The sequence below is a fragment of the Papilio xuthus genome, unplaced genomic scaffold (assembly GCF_000836235.2).
Source record: "Papilio xuthus unplaced genomic scaffold, Pxut_1.1 DF825946.1, whole genome shotgun sequence".
NCBI classification, from domain to species: Eukaryota; Metazoa; Arthropoda; class Insecta; order Lepidoptera; family Papilionidae; genus Papilio; species Papilio xuthus.
This window is the reverse complement of record NW_013532703.1, coordinates 11,986,813-11,998,974: the sequence shown is the minus strand read 5'-3', so window position 1 is coordinate 11,998,974 and position 12,162 is coordinate 11,986,813. Positions and strand designations below refer to the sequence as shown.

Genomic DNA, 12,162 nt, shown 5'->3' with positions numbered 1-12,162 from the left:
CAATATTATTTACTTCGAACATATACTACAAAAAATCATAGGTACATTGGATCAAATTTTTATATTATGCTTTTTGGTTCAAATTTTACTTTGCAACAATCGATTTCTTTTATGCTCCACATCATTTTGTTTAAGTGAAATATCTACAAATACATTGTTTAACTCAACAAACTTTATAACTATTATTAAATATAGGTTTCCGAAGTGACCAGAAAAACAACATGACTAACCATGACGGAGATGTCGTCGATTTGACGATATCGTTTAGATTAGCAGATCACTGCAACTTGGCTAATGAAGTTATAGTAATAGATACAGATGACTCTTTTGAAGCAAGCAATGTACGTGCAAAAAAATCAAACAGGAAATCGCCCAGAGTACGTAAATCTTCAACTAAAACTTCGGTAAGATGAATATAGTTTTCACATTAATAAGTTATAAATAAGCTATAATGCTTTTCGATTTAACATTTTATTTATTTTTTTAGACACCGTCGCCCAAAGAAAAGTGTGTTGCAAACACGAAAAGAAAATCAAATCAAATAGGTAGTTGTCCTATTTGTTGGGAAGAACTGGGGAAAAACCCACTCGCTTCAACAAAATGCGGGCATGTTTTTTGTCTTAAATGTCTTGAAAAATCTTTAAAAGTTGAAAAAAGATGTCCGAACTGCAGAATTATGCTGAAAGGAGCCTCTGCATACCATCGCTTGTATTTAAGTGTGTGATGAGATTTATCTATTTGATTTTAATTAAATAATTAACTTACCTCTTAATAAGAATATGTACATAAGTAAATAATATTTAGATATTTATGTTAAAAGATTGTGATCATAATATATATTAATCCACTGAACAGTACAACATAGTAAAATAGAACTGGCATGCTTACAATTTGTGAGCTTTCTAAATTGTTTTTAAACCTAGTTATTAATACATCTAATTTTATTTTTACTTCAGACCTTAAGGTGTAAAGTTTATTGATATTAAAGACCTTAGATATAAATGTTTTGATATGGTTAAAATACCAAAATACACAATAATGTACTATCATTAAAATTTTTGAATATCAAGTGTAAATGTACCTAGTTTTAATATAATTGAAATTTTAATAAATGAATTAAACTTCTGTGTCTAGTTAAGAGTTTTCTTGTCCCACTTATCAAGTTTATTTTTTCTATATAGAGAATAAACATATTCTGTGAACATGGTGGTACCTTTTTTCATCTTCAAGATACTAATTTGGAATTACTAAGTGTAAAGGATGCATTCATATACTTCTCAGGTAAGTAGTTAGGAGAAAAGAAAGGTGGGGTAGAAACAATTATTTTTAATTTACCCCGTTACTTTAAAAGATCAGAACTTGTACTGTTGTTACTTCAATCAGTTAAGATTTGGTGTCTATCTTTAGAGCTTACTCATACCAGTACAAATTGCATCAAAATCAAATGTTTACCCAAAGGAATAATGTCTGAAGACTGGCTTTCTTTTGTTTCTATTTTCTTTCAATAAATATTAATTTGTTGTTGAAAAATGTTTCATTTCAACAATCAAACTTGTGTTGGCAGAGACATAGTGAAACACAAGTCTTGTTTGAACCAACCAATAACTTCGGAATTTTGCAGTGCACACAAAAAACAAACCTATTTATTTAATAACTACTTTCAATGGACAGTAGGCATTATGTAGAATTAAACCAAAATTAACATTCATCATATTTTATTGCTACTATAAAATACATTCTTACAGTTTAAGATAAAAATTTAATTGAAGTAATAAATCATTATTTAATAGACATGCCTTTCTTAGGAATTTAAGTCTCCCTTAGTATCTAAATTCTATGGTAAATATTAACAAAAACAAGTTAAAAAACATGTTTTTATTTTTCAATTTTTCTGTGAGAACTGCAACATCTCTGCTCTTTGTCCTTTTTTTTTGTTTTTAATCTACTAAGACCTAAACCTAGAACTAAATGATTAAGCTTTCCCCAAATCTCATACAATCACTGAAGTGTTCCATATTATGCATTTTCGTGACAAGTATTTTAAGTATGATTTCCTTTATTTGTATTCTTCATTAGAAAAGCCATTCCATGAACTCTAAAATGTTTTTCTAAATTATCTGCATTATCAAACTGTTCTCTACAAATTTTACATTGATGTTCTTTCAATGGCTCATTCTCATCATTATTATCAGATCTACAATGCTTTGCAACAAGTGCATTTTCATTGTAGCATTGTTTTTTACTAATATAATCAATAACATCTGATATATCATGTTCCAGTAACAGATGAGTTGAAAATGATGGTTTCACAGCAAAACTTTGTCCACACTCCAAACACTGATATGCCATGTACGGGTCTTTGTGCTCTCTCAAATGTATTTCTAACGATTCCTTATCATTACATTGGTAATCACACTTTTTGCATGCTAAATAATTACTGATATTTTTGGAAATTTTGGAACATTTCCCAGATTTGTTTCTTGACAAGTGAGCAATATTTTCTTCATTAACTTCAACTATCTTTTCATTTTTGCATTCCAATTTTTTACTATTTACCTTTATAGAATCTTCATCAAGTTTCTCAAGAACAACTTTGATATCAACACATTTGTAATTTTTATGAAATCTTTTATAATGGGTTTTTATGTTTTCCCAGTTTTGGGACATCAATTTTTTGCATAAGTGGCATTTTATAAGATTTATATTATCATCCTTTTCATGTAAAATAATTGAATTAATAGAATTTTTCTTCTTGGTACAAACAGGAGTCCTTATAGACAATATACTCTTGTATGTGTTTCTATATTTTTCTTGTAACTGATGGGATATATTTATTTCTTTTAAGTGATTGCACATATGGTGACTTATCAAATTAGAAGGCAAGTTGAAAATTTTACCACAAGACCAACATGGATATACAAAAGTGTTAACATGAGAAGCCAAATGTTTCGTAACTTGGGTATCAACCAGCAATTTGCCATTACATTCTGTGCATTCATACAAAATAACAGGTATGAGTCCATAATTGTGAACCTTTAAATGTTGCTGCATTTCATCTTCATTGTAACCACACATGGCACATGCTGGACACTTGTACATTTTCTTCAAATGAAGAGATGTCATATGCTCATTATATTCATTTGGATGAAAAACATGGCAGTTCTTTGCGGAACAACTAATTCGGGCAGTTGCTCTCATCATTTTAAAACCTTCACAATCATGTGTATATGGATATTCTACACATTTGTTTTGTAGTGTAATACCACATTCAGGACAGAAGAAAGGCGGATGTTTTAAATGAAGACGTAAGTGAGCTTTGAGCGCACAAGTTGTTGGTAAAGTAAACATACATATGGGACATGTATATAATATAGCATTTGATAAATGCATATAATGTGCTACTCTGTCTTTGTATGCAATTCCAGTCTTTGTGTCATCAGCTTTACATTCAAAGCATATATAATTTCGTAATATTGTTTTTTGTGGTTGATTTTGAATATTTTTTGGAACAACTTCAGATGAAGGAAGTAAAGGTTCTACATTCAAATCACCTATATTAATAGTTGTAGTTTTAAAAGCATGCGATCTAATATGGCTTAACAAGTTACAGCGATTGTAAAATATTTTTATGAGACCACAATGTCTACATTTGTAAGTAATTTTTACAGACTTTCTATTAACATGGTAATGGTAGCTAGATTCCACAATGTACCTGAAAAAGAGTTATTTCTGTATTGTCAAAGTGAAGATTAATATTTTTTATATACATAAACACATATTTAAAAAATGCATATTTGCCCCACCTATGAGTTTTTAAACTGCCTTACAGATTTTGATGAAATTTTGGTTTGGTATTCATAGGACTTCATTCTTGTGGGAGGTCAAGTTCTGAAACATTAATTATCTTATTGTTTAATTTGTAAAATAAATTGTACTTTAAAATATTAATAAATATAACAAATCAGTAAAATATTCTAAATTTTATACCTGTCTTCACAATCAGTACAGCGGTACAATTTGTGTCCATAAAGTGGTACGGGAATTTTGTAATTTGGTATAGCTTTTGTAAACAATAATGTTTTAATATGTGTCTTATTGTTGTATTCATTTGCCATTATTCTGTAATGAGAACCATAAATTATGAAATGATAATCTTTCATAGAATTGAATACAATTTCATGGAAAAAACCTGAAACATAAACATTACTAAGTTCTTGACAGCTAAATGAATAACGTATTATGACAAAGATAGGAAGTTCAAATTATCACATAAATTTTATAAACACTATGTTTCCATGAATATTAGTGTAATATGAAGGTTTGTCTTGATTGTCCTATCGAAATCTTGTTAGGTGATTATAGTAAACTGGAAAGAATGAAACGATTATAAAATTGGACTTTATAATAATAACATGGAATTAACTTATTTTTGTCTAAAACATATTACCTGGTTATAATTCAAGCCCATATAAAATCTCACAATTTTTCGAGAGTTACTATAATATGTCAGGCATAGGCCCTAGGCGCCCTCTTGATGAAGTTTAGTGAAATATTTAACAAAATAGTATCGCCATAATAGAAAAAACAAAATGTTACCAGTACTAGAAATGATGATCAACGAAAACATTTGTCAAAGAATATATTTGTTACCATTTTCGTGAAGTTAACCTCAACCAAACGAAAATGAATGAATTTATTTATAAAGATATAAAAATGACTAGTAGACCAATACAACTATTAAAGCAACGTACGAATACTAATTAATTAAAATTGTTTCAGGGTTATCTCCAAAAATCTATTCAAAATCAGTTAAGCTGTTTAGACTACACCAATACAAACCAACGGCCAAAAAATCTCATCAAATCATTAAACTAAAACATCAGTATTATGAAAATGGTGCAAAATCTTTTTTAAAAGGTTAAAATAAAACAATCTCCCATAATCAATTAAAAGTATATTTTTATAAAATGTATAAAAGCTCGTAAACTTTAATTATGGCACATTTCATATCACATAATTCATTATATTGTTATTATACATAATCATACACTTTGTTAAAATAAAGGCTTAGGTATATATTATAAAATAAAATAAAAAAATATATTTTCCCATAGTGACAATTAAAGTCAATTTCTTTGGTACGATTTAAAGTTCCTACGTATAAATTTAAAGACAACAAGTTCCAATACAGAAGGAACATTGATACCTTAAATTATATTATTCTTGCATGGAAAGTATTGCATTATCTATTTCAGAATTGTAAAATTTATCTAAGATAAGCTTTTCATATTTGTCACGTTTAAAATAGTAAGTAATGTCTGATCTCTTACTGAAGTTGTCTTTATCCGTTAGTGAACTGTATATCATTTTATTAGATAACATGTCTTCATCATTAGGTATCAATAATAAATAACTTTCTACTGCTTTAGCAGCATCTTCAATCCTTCCCAAATTATAATATGAAATTTGTAAATAATTCAGAACATCAGCCAGAAAATTGTTTCCGGAATCAAAATCTAAATGCTCAAGTTTGTTCTGACAATTTTGTTTACATATGAGGAGGGACATCATGTAATTTGAAACAGTTACTGAGTATTCCGGAGACCATTCCCATTCTGATTGATGTTGACATTCAGCTCTACACATATTCTCCCATGAGAAATAATCAGTTAATGTTTCTTCCATATTAGCAGCTGTTTCAGCCCATTTTTTTAAATTGTATTCCTTAATTCCGAGACGGTACAGTATCTTATAAACTTCACTCTCAAAATCTACAACTTCACTGGCATCAACTTCAGGTTGGTCTAGATAATACTCAAGGTTTTTTTTCATTTTCTCATCACTTGGGTTGGCAGACAGATATGTAAATGCTGCAGACGCGGCTTTAGGGAAAGCATTCATTTGGAAATAGCATATATGAAGATACTCATAAGGTTTTTTGGAATCCATATCATTTATTACAGATTCAGATACTATGTTGTTTAAGTGTGCATCTTCAAATCCTTTGATTTGACAGTCGGTAATGCATAGTCTTGTATTTAAAAACTTTTCATAAATTTTTATATCTTCAATTTCCTCAATTTCAGAATTCCATTTTTTAGAGTCACACTTAAGTCTGCAATTAATTAAAATGATCCTATGCAGTTTATACAAGTGCAATGTTTCTTCAAATTTTGCTATGCACTCAGACCATCTTTCTCCAGCGTAAGCTTCTAAGCCTTTTTTGTATGTTTTGTCAATTGATGCTAACTTTAAAGCACTACAATATAATAGGTTAACGAATGCAAGAGAAAATATGGTATATCGCACATGTGAAGCCCACATTGTTTTTATAGACACAAAACAAAACTAATAAAATACAAGCGAAAATAATCGTTTCAACTGCGTTTATCGTACTTTTGTAAATCATGAATCGTTCTGACCCAATTACTAAAACAGAGTACAATAACCTCTGCGAATCTTTACTCACTCGTCTATTTTATCAATTTTAGCTTAATAGTACGTGGTATAATTTGATAGGGAAGATTTTTTAACAACTATGCTTTTTCTTATCTACTTTATTAATTTTTAACAAAACTTATTTTGCTTTCCCGCCAACAAGTACTTCAATTATGACTTTGACTTTTGCTTTTCACTTGATTTGATTGACTGACACATTAAAAGCATTCAAAGAGTTGGTAACATTGCAAAATTGTATTTGATTTGGTTTCATCTCAGTGTTACCTTTTGTTGTCTGTTATTTAGTGAAACAGATGTCTAAAATAACGTTCACTTTTGACAATCATCAATTATTCGAAATCGGCGACGTTTGATATATATATTTTGGAATTTACTTCTTTTCAATTATATAAAAGAATTCGTGTTTTAAGGAATGGCCTATAACAATTCTGTATTAGTAGGCAATTGGAACGAAGAGCGACTTAAAAACGAGGTAAAATCGAATCAAATAAGATAATCAGTAATCAAATTATGACCGTTAGTCCTGAAAGGTGTTAATTATTTTCGAATTCGAAAAGTTAGTGATTGGTGGTTTATTTGGGACCGTCAAACACAGACTGTATCAACTAACCGATTCTAAAAGGTCGGAGGTCTTCTTCTAATCACAATCGACCACTGTAGCTGTTGGTCACAATTGTTAGCAGCAGTCTGTGTTTGGCGGCCTTTGCAGTAATATTCATACGACTACACTTACAATTTCAGTATGAATTTAAATTATTTCTTAGAAAACGTGATAGGCATGAGCTCCTGCTGCAAAGATCCAGGACATTATTCAGTAATTTGCTAAAAGAGGTAAATATTATAATTTAAATAGATAAAAAGGCCCTCCTCATTTATTTCTTATTGAATGTTAAGTATATAGACTATTAATACAGGCAGCATTTGGGCATACAGACTTTTGCTTGCTTTTAGCTTTTTTTCGAGAAAATTGGTTAATTTTGAAAATATTGCAGAGACCTCTTGCAATTAGTGGAACTTACGTACTTTATGGGTTTAATGTGCAAGTGGTAGCAACAGATATGCCAGGTAATAAAATATCACATAAACCATATACTTCTTTAAGATTAGAGTATTAAATAATTTTGATGTTACCCTGCTTTCATAAGAAAGATTACCGTGTTATTATTTGACCATTGGTTTTAAATTTATTATTCTCTATCTGTATTAGAAGCAATAAAGGCAAGTGTAACCTACACGTAATCATCACGAGATACATAATAGAATCTTCATTTATCTTTGGGACGTATAGTCTGGCAGTAGATTTTTTATAATCATAGGCGTAGGGTATTTTTAAGTAAAAACCAAGTATCAAATAAAAATCTTTTCTATTATCGTCAAATATAGTGAAAGGGCAAACTAAAGGTTCAAAGCCACGGTACGGTTTAGCGTTGTCAAGTTTGGTGAGAGAGCGACAAGTCGACTACGTGCAGAACATTTGTGATGGATGCCTCATGACTTTGTCACCTATAACTACGCCCTGTTGCCGCAATACCTTCGTTATACTAAGGTTTAAAATTTTTTTTTTTGTAATTTACTCAACATTTTTAAATTTTTAATGCTATGTTACGTTTTAAAAGAACGTAGATACACCGTGCTATTATAATTTATTAACGAAAACATGCTTATGATTGTGTTCCGACTCTGCTGTTATATTGGTTGATACTATTTTTTCAGTACTAACGGTGACGCTTCACGAGGTGAGAAAATGAATTATGGAGATGAGTTTTTGCTGAAGGCTGAAAACTACGGGGAACCTGAGGTGCCATTACAATCATATCGCTGTTTTTTGTGTCTGACTATTGTTTCTTTTATTTGCCTAGATAATATAAGATACCAATTTTATAGTGGGCCATGGTTTGATGCGTGTGCATGTATGGTCTAGGCAGGTGGGTCCACTGTAGAGGTTTGAAATATGACCCGTCTAAGGATTTCTCATGAGCTACGAGACGCCATAAAGTTTAGTACTGTATACTGATCGTTTGATTTGTCGATAAATAAATTTGTCGATTATCCATTATTGTCTTAGGCGGCACCGCTTTACGTGCGCTTCACACCGGAAGGTGCCCCAGCACCCGCTGACCGAATGCCCCTTCAGCTGAGCAATAACCTCGACTCTTGTTGTCGTTGGACTACAGTACCATTATTACCTTGTGACAGGCTTGAAGGATTAGGGAGTCCAATTAAGGTATCTATAGGATTCATTATTATAATGTTTAAAAGACCATGGCGTAGGAGTCTTATACTTGTCGAAAGAATGGCGACTATACATCCCTCATGTGAATTATTATTGCAAAGAATTGTTTTAGCTTTGTCTTGTAGTTAGTGGCATTATATTAAGCAACATAAAATTATTGAACCGGTTGTTTTTAGACTAGTACAAAATTGCTTATCAAGAACTGTGTCGCAGATAAGAACTTATGTGTAATGAATCAATCGTGGATGCAAACTTTCTTTGGACCGGTAATATATTTGTATTATGTATTCATATGTACATATTCAGGCATGTCTTATATGAATCCTAGATCTCGGTTGTTAAATCAAACAATAAGTACGCCATGGCCTTTAAATTATATGTGTGTACAGGAATGCGGCGTGACGTGTAGGAACTATGTGGACATACACAAGCGATGCACCGCCGAGAACATCTTCTCTCTGGTCAGTGATGTTGAGACGAAGACAAAAGAATAGTTTCCGATTGCCACATATTTCAGAACTTGCGAAATTAATAATTTATTTATTCAATAAACAAATTTAATTTATTACTATTGTTTTGATGACTTAAGTAAAATGTGAATTTTACATTTGATTATACCACCCTAGTTATTGTGACTTGTAGCTTACACAGCCTTGAGAGATTCATATTGAGGCGTCATTTTATACGAGTTTTACCCTTGCGATTCCATGAGTCGGTTGAGCTTATTTATTTTTTTAACTTAATTACAAATTATATCTTTAATCTAATTACAAAAGTATATCTTTGTGAGCCATACGAGGATTCAATCTTAGGACAAAGAACGCGAATTTGTAGCTGCGAAGGATTTATTTAGTGATTGACACTGTTACAATTACAACATATTTACAATTTTATTGAAATGAAATAAAGGTTTATTTAGTAAAGTAGTACAGACTGACGCAAACTAGCACGCCAGTTAATTGCGGAAGAGGAACCGAATTCGATGCCTTTTAACGTTACAAAGCTGACGTTCATCTGCATTTCAAATATATAGCACTCAAATACAATATTCAGTACGAAAATACTGCGGTAATATAAGCAATTTATATCAAAAAGGAAGGTTGGTTAATTTGATATTAATTTCTTATAATTTTTTTTTTGCTTTGCCATAAATCCCTATTCCTAAACGTTCCTGAAATTTACCATTATCGCCACTTGTCACTAGATGGTGCTACCAGTTACAAAAATGTTCATGTTGTTTATGTATTATAGCTTTCTCAAAAAACTTTCAACAACTATATAGTTGAAATAATAATAAGATAATATGAAACCTTAATACAATGTCAATTTTAACATCCAAATGGATCAGACTTGATTGACAGATCGGTTATTTGTGAAATTTAAATGAAACTCAGCGAAAATATAATAATCTAAAACTCCTGTCTTTATTTATCAGGACAAAATAAGTATTATGACGTGGGTGAAGGGCCTTAATTAATCCCTATCAGACCATTAGCGTGGCTGTTAATTGCGGAAGCAGAGTGAATTCTCGCTACAATGAGATTATAGCACTGTCAGTTTTCAATTTATACTCTTAATAATTATCATTATTTACATTGAACTATAATAGTTGTTGGTTTATCAAATAAATTCAAATTTAAAAAGACAAAGGAAAAAAAAGGAATAATTAAAATGTGTTGCAATTTTATACTTTTAAGGTACGCGTCCATTTTGACCTGTGCCGGACGCACCGCACGCACGGATTGAACGGATTTACTTTGTCTTGATGCGATGCGGGCGGAGCGGATAATGGACGCAGCGCTATGTGAAATCATACAAAGTACACTAAAATCTATTGCGGATTATGCGTCGACACCTTTAGATAGTGTTAAGTGGGTCTTTGTATAATAGTTTTTTATAGTCACGATATATTCTTATTTACTGATTTTTACCTAAGATTTATATATTTGCAATGTATTGTAAGTAGATTTAAAATAGAATAGGTAGACTGGGCAAGAAAAGCTGGTGATTTACTATTGAATTCTGTGTTTATTTAAAATCTAAGTTAATCAACATTTCCTATAAAATATTAATATCTTATCAGAATATCAGATGTATCTTAAGCTTAGTAACATGTTCATTAAATAATTGTTTCATTACTTTATTATATGAGTTTTTAGCAATAACGTGAAGTGGCAATTAAAAGTTATTGTGTGCCTGAGTTACATACTGCTTTGTATGAAAATAAAATAGTTTAAATTCTGTGTAAGTAGCAATCAAATTGCGGTTAATTAAGTCCTCGCGTTCAGAATTCACCGGACTGCACCATTACCTCAACAAAGTGCCACTCCGTTTGACTTTCTTACTTTGTCAGACTTTCTAGAGAAATTGCATTCAACATTGTTACTTACCGAGTTAAATAATTAATCACTTTTAATCATAATGTTTTATTATCATCTTACTTCTTATATTGCTCATATTATAAATGCGAATGTTCAGATTGAAGGACGAATGAATGGATGTTTATTTGAACGTATCTCCAAAACGGTTAAACGGATCTTGATAATATTTGGCATACATGTAGAACATAGTCTGACAGAACACATTGGCTACTAATTATGTTTTTTTCAATTTCGCGCGGATGGAGTCGCGGGCAACATCTAGTGGGATTTATAAAAACCATTTTTTATCATAAGTTGTACTATAGTTTAAAAGACTATCTGTAAGAAAATTTTTGTTTTAAAAAACTAGAAAGACGGTTTATTTTTTCTACAGTTGTTCTTAAAATCAAACTAGATTTGTTTAAAATTCTTTTAGATATAGAAAACATGTCATGAAATATATATTTAGGAATATAAAACTAAGTGATTGTACAAATATGTAAATGCTTGAAAAATAGTTCGTATTATTCAGCATTACTTTTGAACCTCAAAGCGAAAAAGATTTAGAATATATGCGGCCAAATAGCTTTGAATAATTTTCTCATTCTATTTAGGTCCAGGATTGAAATGAGAAATATTTCGGTTAGCTAATCCCAAATAGGGTGATTTTTTGAAATTGGGTATTTATGAAAAGTTTGTTTATCTAAATTGTCCTCCTCCTCTCCTAACCTCTTTTATCGTGTTTTTTTATTTATTTTTCTATTTCTTTTTCCATTAACAGATAGTAGCAAAATTATTGTTTAAGTCACGATTAACCACAGATACAATATGGGAGATCCTTCATTGAATATAATTTATAAGTAATAGAGAAGAATAAATAAATTAGTATAATATCAAAGCAAAACATTTCCAGAGTTTAAGCAAGAGTTCAGGTTTTCGTTCCGAAACTAATTACAAGTCGTTGACTTAACGTCTTCACTTAGCTTTGTTCTATTTAAGTTAGAAACGTTCAGAACTGAGTGTACATTTTTTATGTATTGAATTTATACTTTTTACATATGTTATATACTATCGGTTGCCTTCGACTTATTCCGTGCGGATAAATAAAAA

General features: G+C 30.6%; 4 protein-coding genes across 7 annotated transcripts; 2 read left to right on the top strand and 2 right to left on the bottom strand.

The window, feature by feature from the left end:
• Positions 1–205: 205 nt before the first annotated feature.
• Positions 206–976, top strand: LOC106124105 (uncharacterized RING finger protein C548.05c). The gene is made up of 2 exons (XM_013320564.1): positions 206–404; positions 488–976. Exons 1-2 carry the CDS (start codon positions 222–224, stop codon positions 722–724), a joined length of 420 nt encoding a protein of 139 aa, XP_013176018.1. The 5' UTR covers positions 206–221; the 3' UTR covers positions 725–976.
• A 750-nt stretch (positions 977–1,726) lies between these two features.
• LOC106124930 (zinc finger protein 687) lies at positions 1,727–4,534 on the bottom strand. 4 transcript variants are annotated; one of them, XM_013321963.1, is made up of 4 exons: positions 4,448–4,528; positions 4,208–4,366; positions 3,988–4,119; positions 1,727–3,712 (listed from the first exon to the last, which is right to left on the bottom strand). In XM_013321963.1, exons 3-4 carry the CDS (start codon positions 4,113–4,115, stop codon positions 2,041–2,043), a joined length of 1,800 nt encoding a protein of 599 aa, XP_013177417.1. In that variant the 5' UTR covers positions 4,116–4,119; positions 4,208–4,366; positions 4,448–4,528; the 3' UTR covers positions 1,727–2,040. The 4 variants fall into 4 exon arrangements, with proteins under 4 accessions (XP_013177417.1, XP_013177419.1, XP_013177418.1 ...); XM_013321965.1 differs by having other exon boundaries at positions 4,270–4,366; XM_013321964.1 differs by lacking the exon at positions 4,208–4,366 and having other exon boundaries at positions 4,448–4,534.
• Positions 4,535–4,984: 450 nt separating this feature from the next.
• LOC106124943 (cartilage-associated protein) lies at positions 4,985–6,651 on the bottom strand. The gene has a single exon (XM_013321984.1). It carries the CDS (start codon positions 6,322–6,324, stop codon positions 5,218–5,220), a length of 1,107 nt encoding a protein of 368 aa, XP_013177438.1. The 5' UTR covers positions 6,325–6,651; the 3' UTR covers positions 4,985–5,217.
• A 93-nt stretch (positions 6,652–6,744) lies between these two features.
• Positions 6,745–9,238, top strand: LOC106124944 (uncharacterized protein C15orf26). The gene is made up of 8 exons (XM_013321985.1): positions 6,745–6,931; positions 7,201–7,290; positions 7,452–7,524; positions 7,843–8,005; positions 8,173–8,257; positions 8,525–8,683; positions 8,869–8,958; positions 9,082–9,238. Exons 1-8 carry the CDS (start codon positions 6,872–6,874, stop codon positions 9,184–9,186), a joined length of 825 nt encoding a protein of 274 aa, XP_013177439.1. The 5' UTR covers positions 6,745–6,871; the 3' UTR covers positions 9,187–9,238.
• Positions 9,239–12,162: the final 2,924 nt, after the last annotated feature.

What these genes read in the sequence shown, in the direction of transcription:
- LOC106124105 (XM_013320564.1), top strand. Translation starts at nt 222, where the DNA reads ATGACTAACCATGACGGAGATGTCGTCGATTTGACGATATCGTTTAGA. An exon ending in AATCTTCAACTAAAACTTCG is followed by an intron (nt 405 to 487) that starts GTAAGATGAATA and finishes TTATTTTTTTAG; the next exon opens with ACACCGTCGCCCAAAGAAAA.
- LOC106124930 (XM_013321962.1), bottom strand. Translation starts at nt 4,160, where the DNA reads ATGAAAGATTATCATTTCATAATTTATGGTTCTCATTACAGAATAATG. An exon ending in TGTACTGATTGTGAAGACAG is followed by an intron (nt 3,713 to 3,987) that starts GTATAAAATTTA and finishes ACTCTTTTTCAG; the next exon opens with GTACATTGTGGAATCTAGCT.
- LOC106124943 (XM_013321984.1), bottom strand. Translation starts at nt 6,324, where the DNA reads ATGTGGGCTTCACATGTGCGATATACCATATTTTCTCTTGCATTCGTT.
- LOC106124944 (XM_013321985.1), top strand. Translation starts at nt 6,872, where the DNA reads ATGGCCTATAACAATTCTGTATTAGTAGGCAATTGGAACGAAGAGCGA. An exon ending in TCAGTAATTTGCTAAAAGAG is followed by an intron (nt 7,291 to 7,451) that starts GTAAATATTATA and finishes AAAATATTGCAG; the next exon opens with AGACCTCTTGCAATTAGTGG. An exon ending in GGTAGCAACAGATATGCCAG is followed by an intron (nt 7,525 to 7,842) that starts GTAATAAAATAT and finishes CGTCAAATATAG; the next exon opens with TGAAAGGGCAAACTAAAGGT.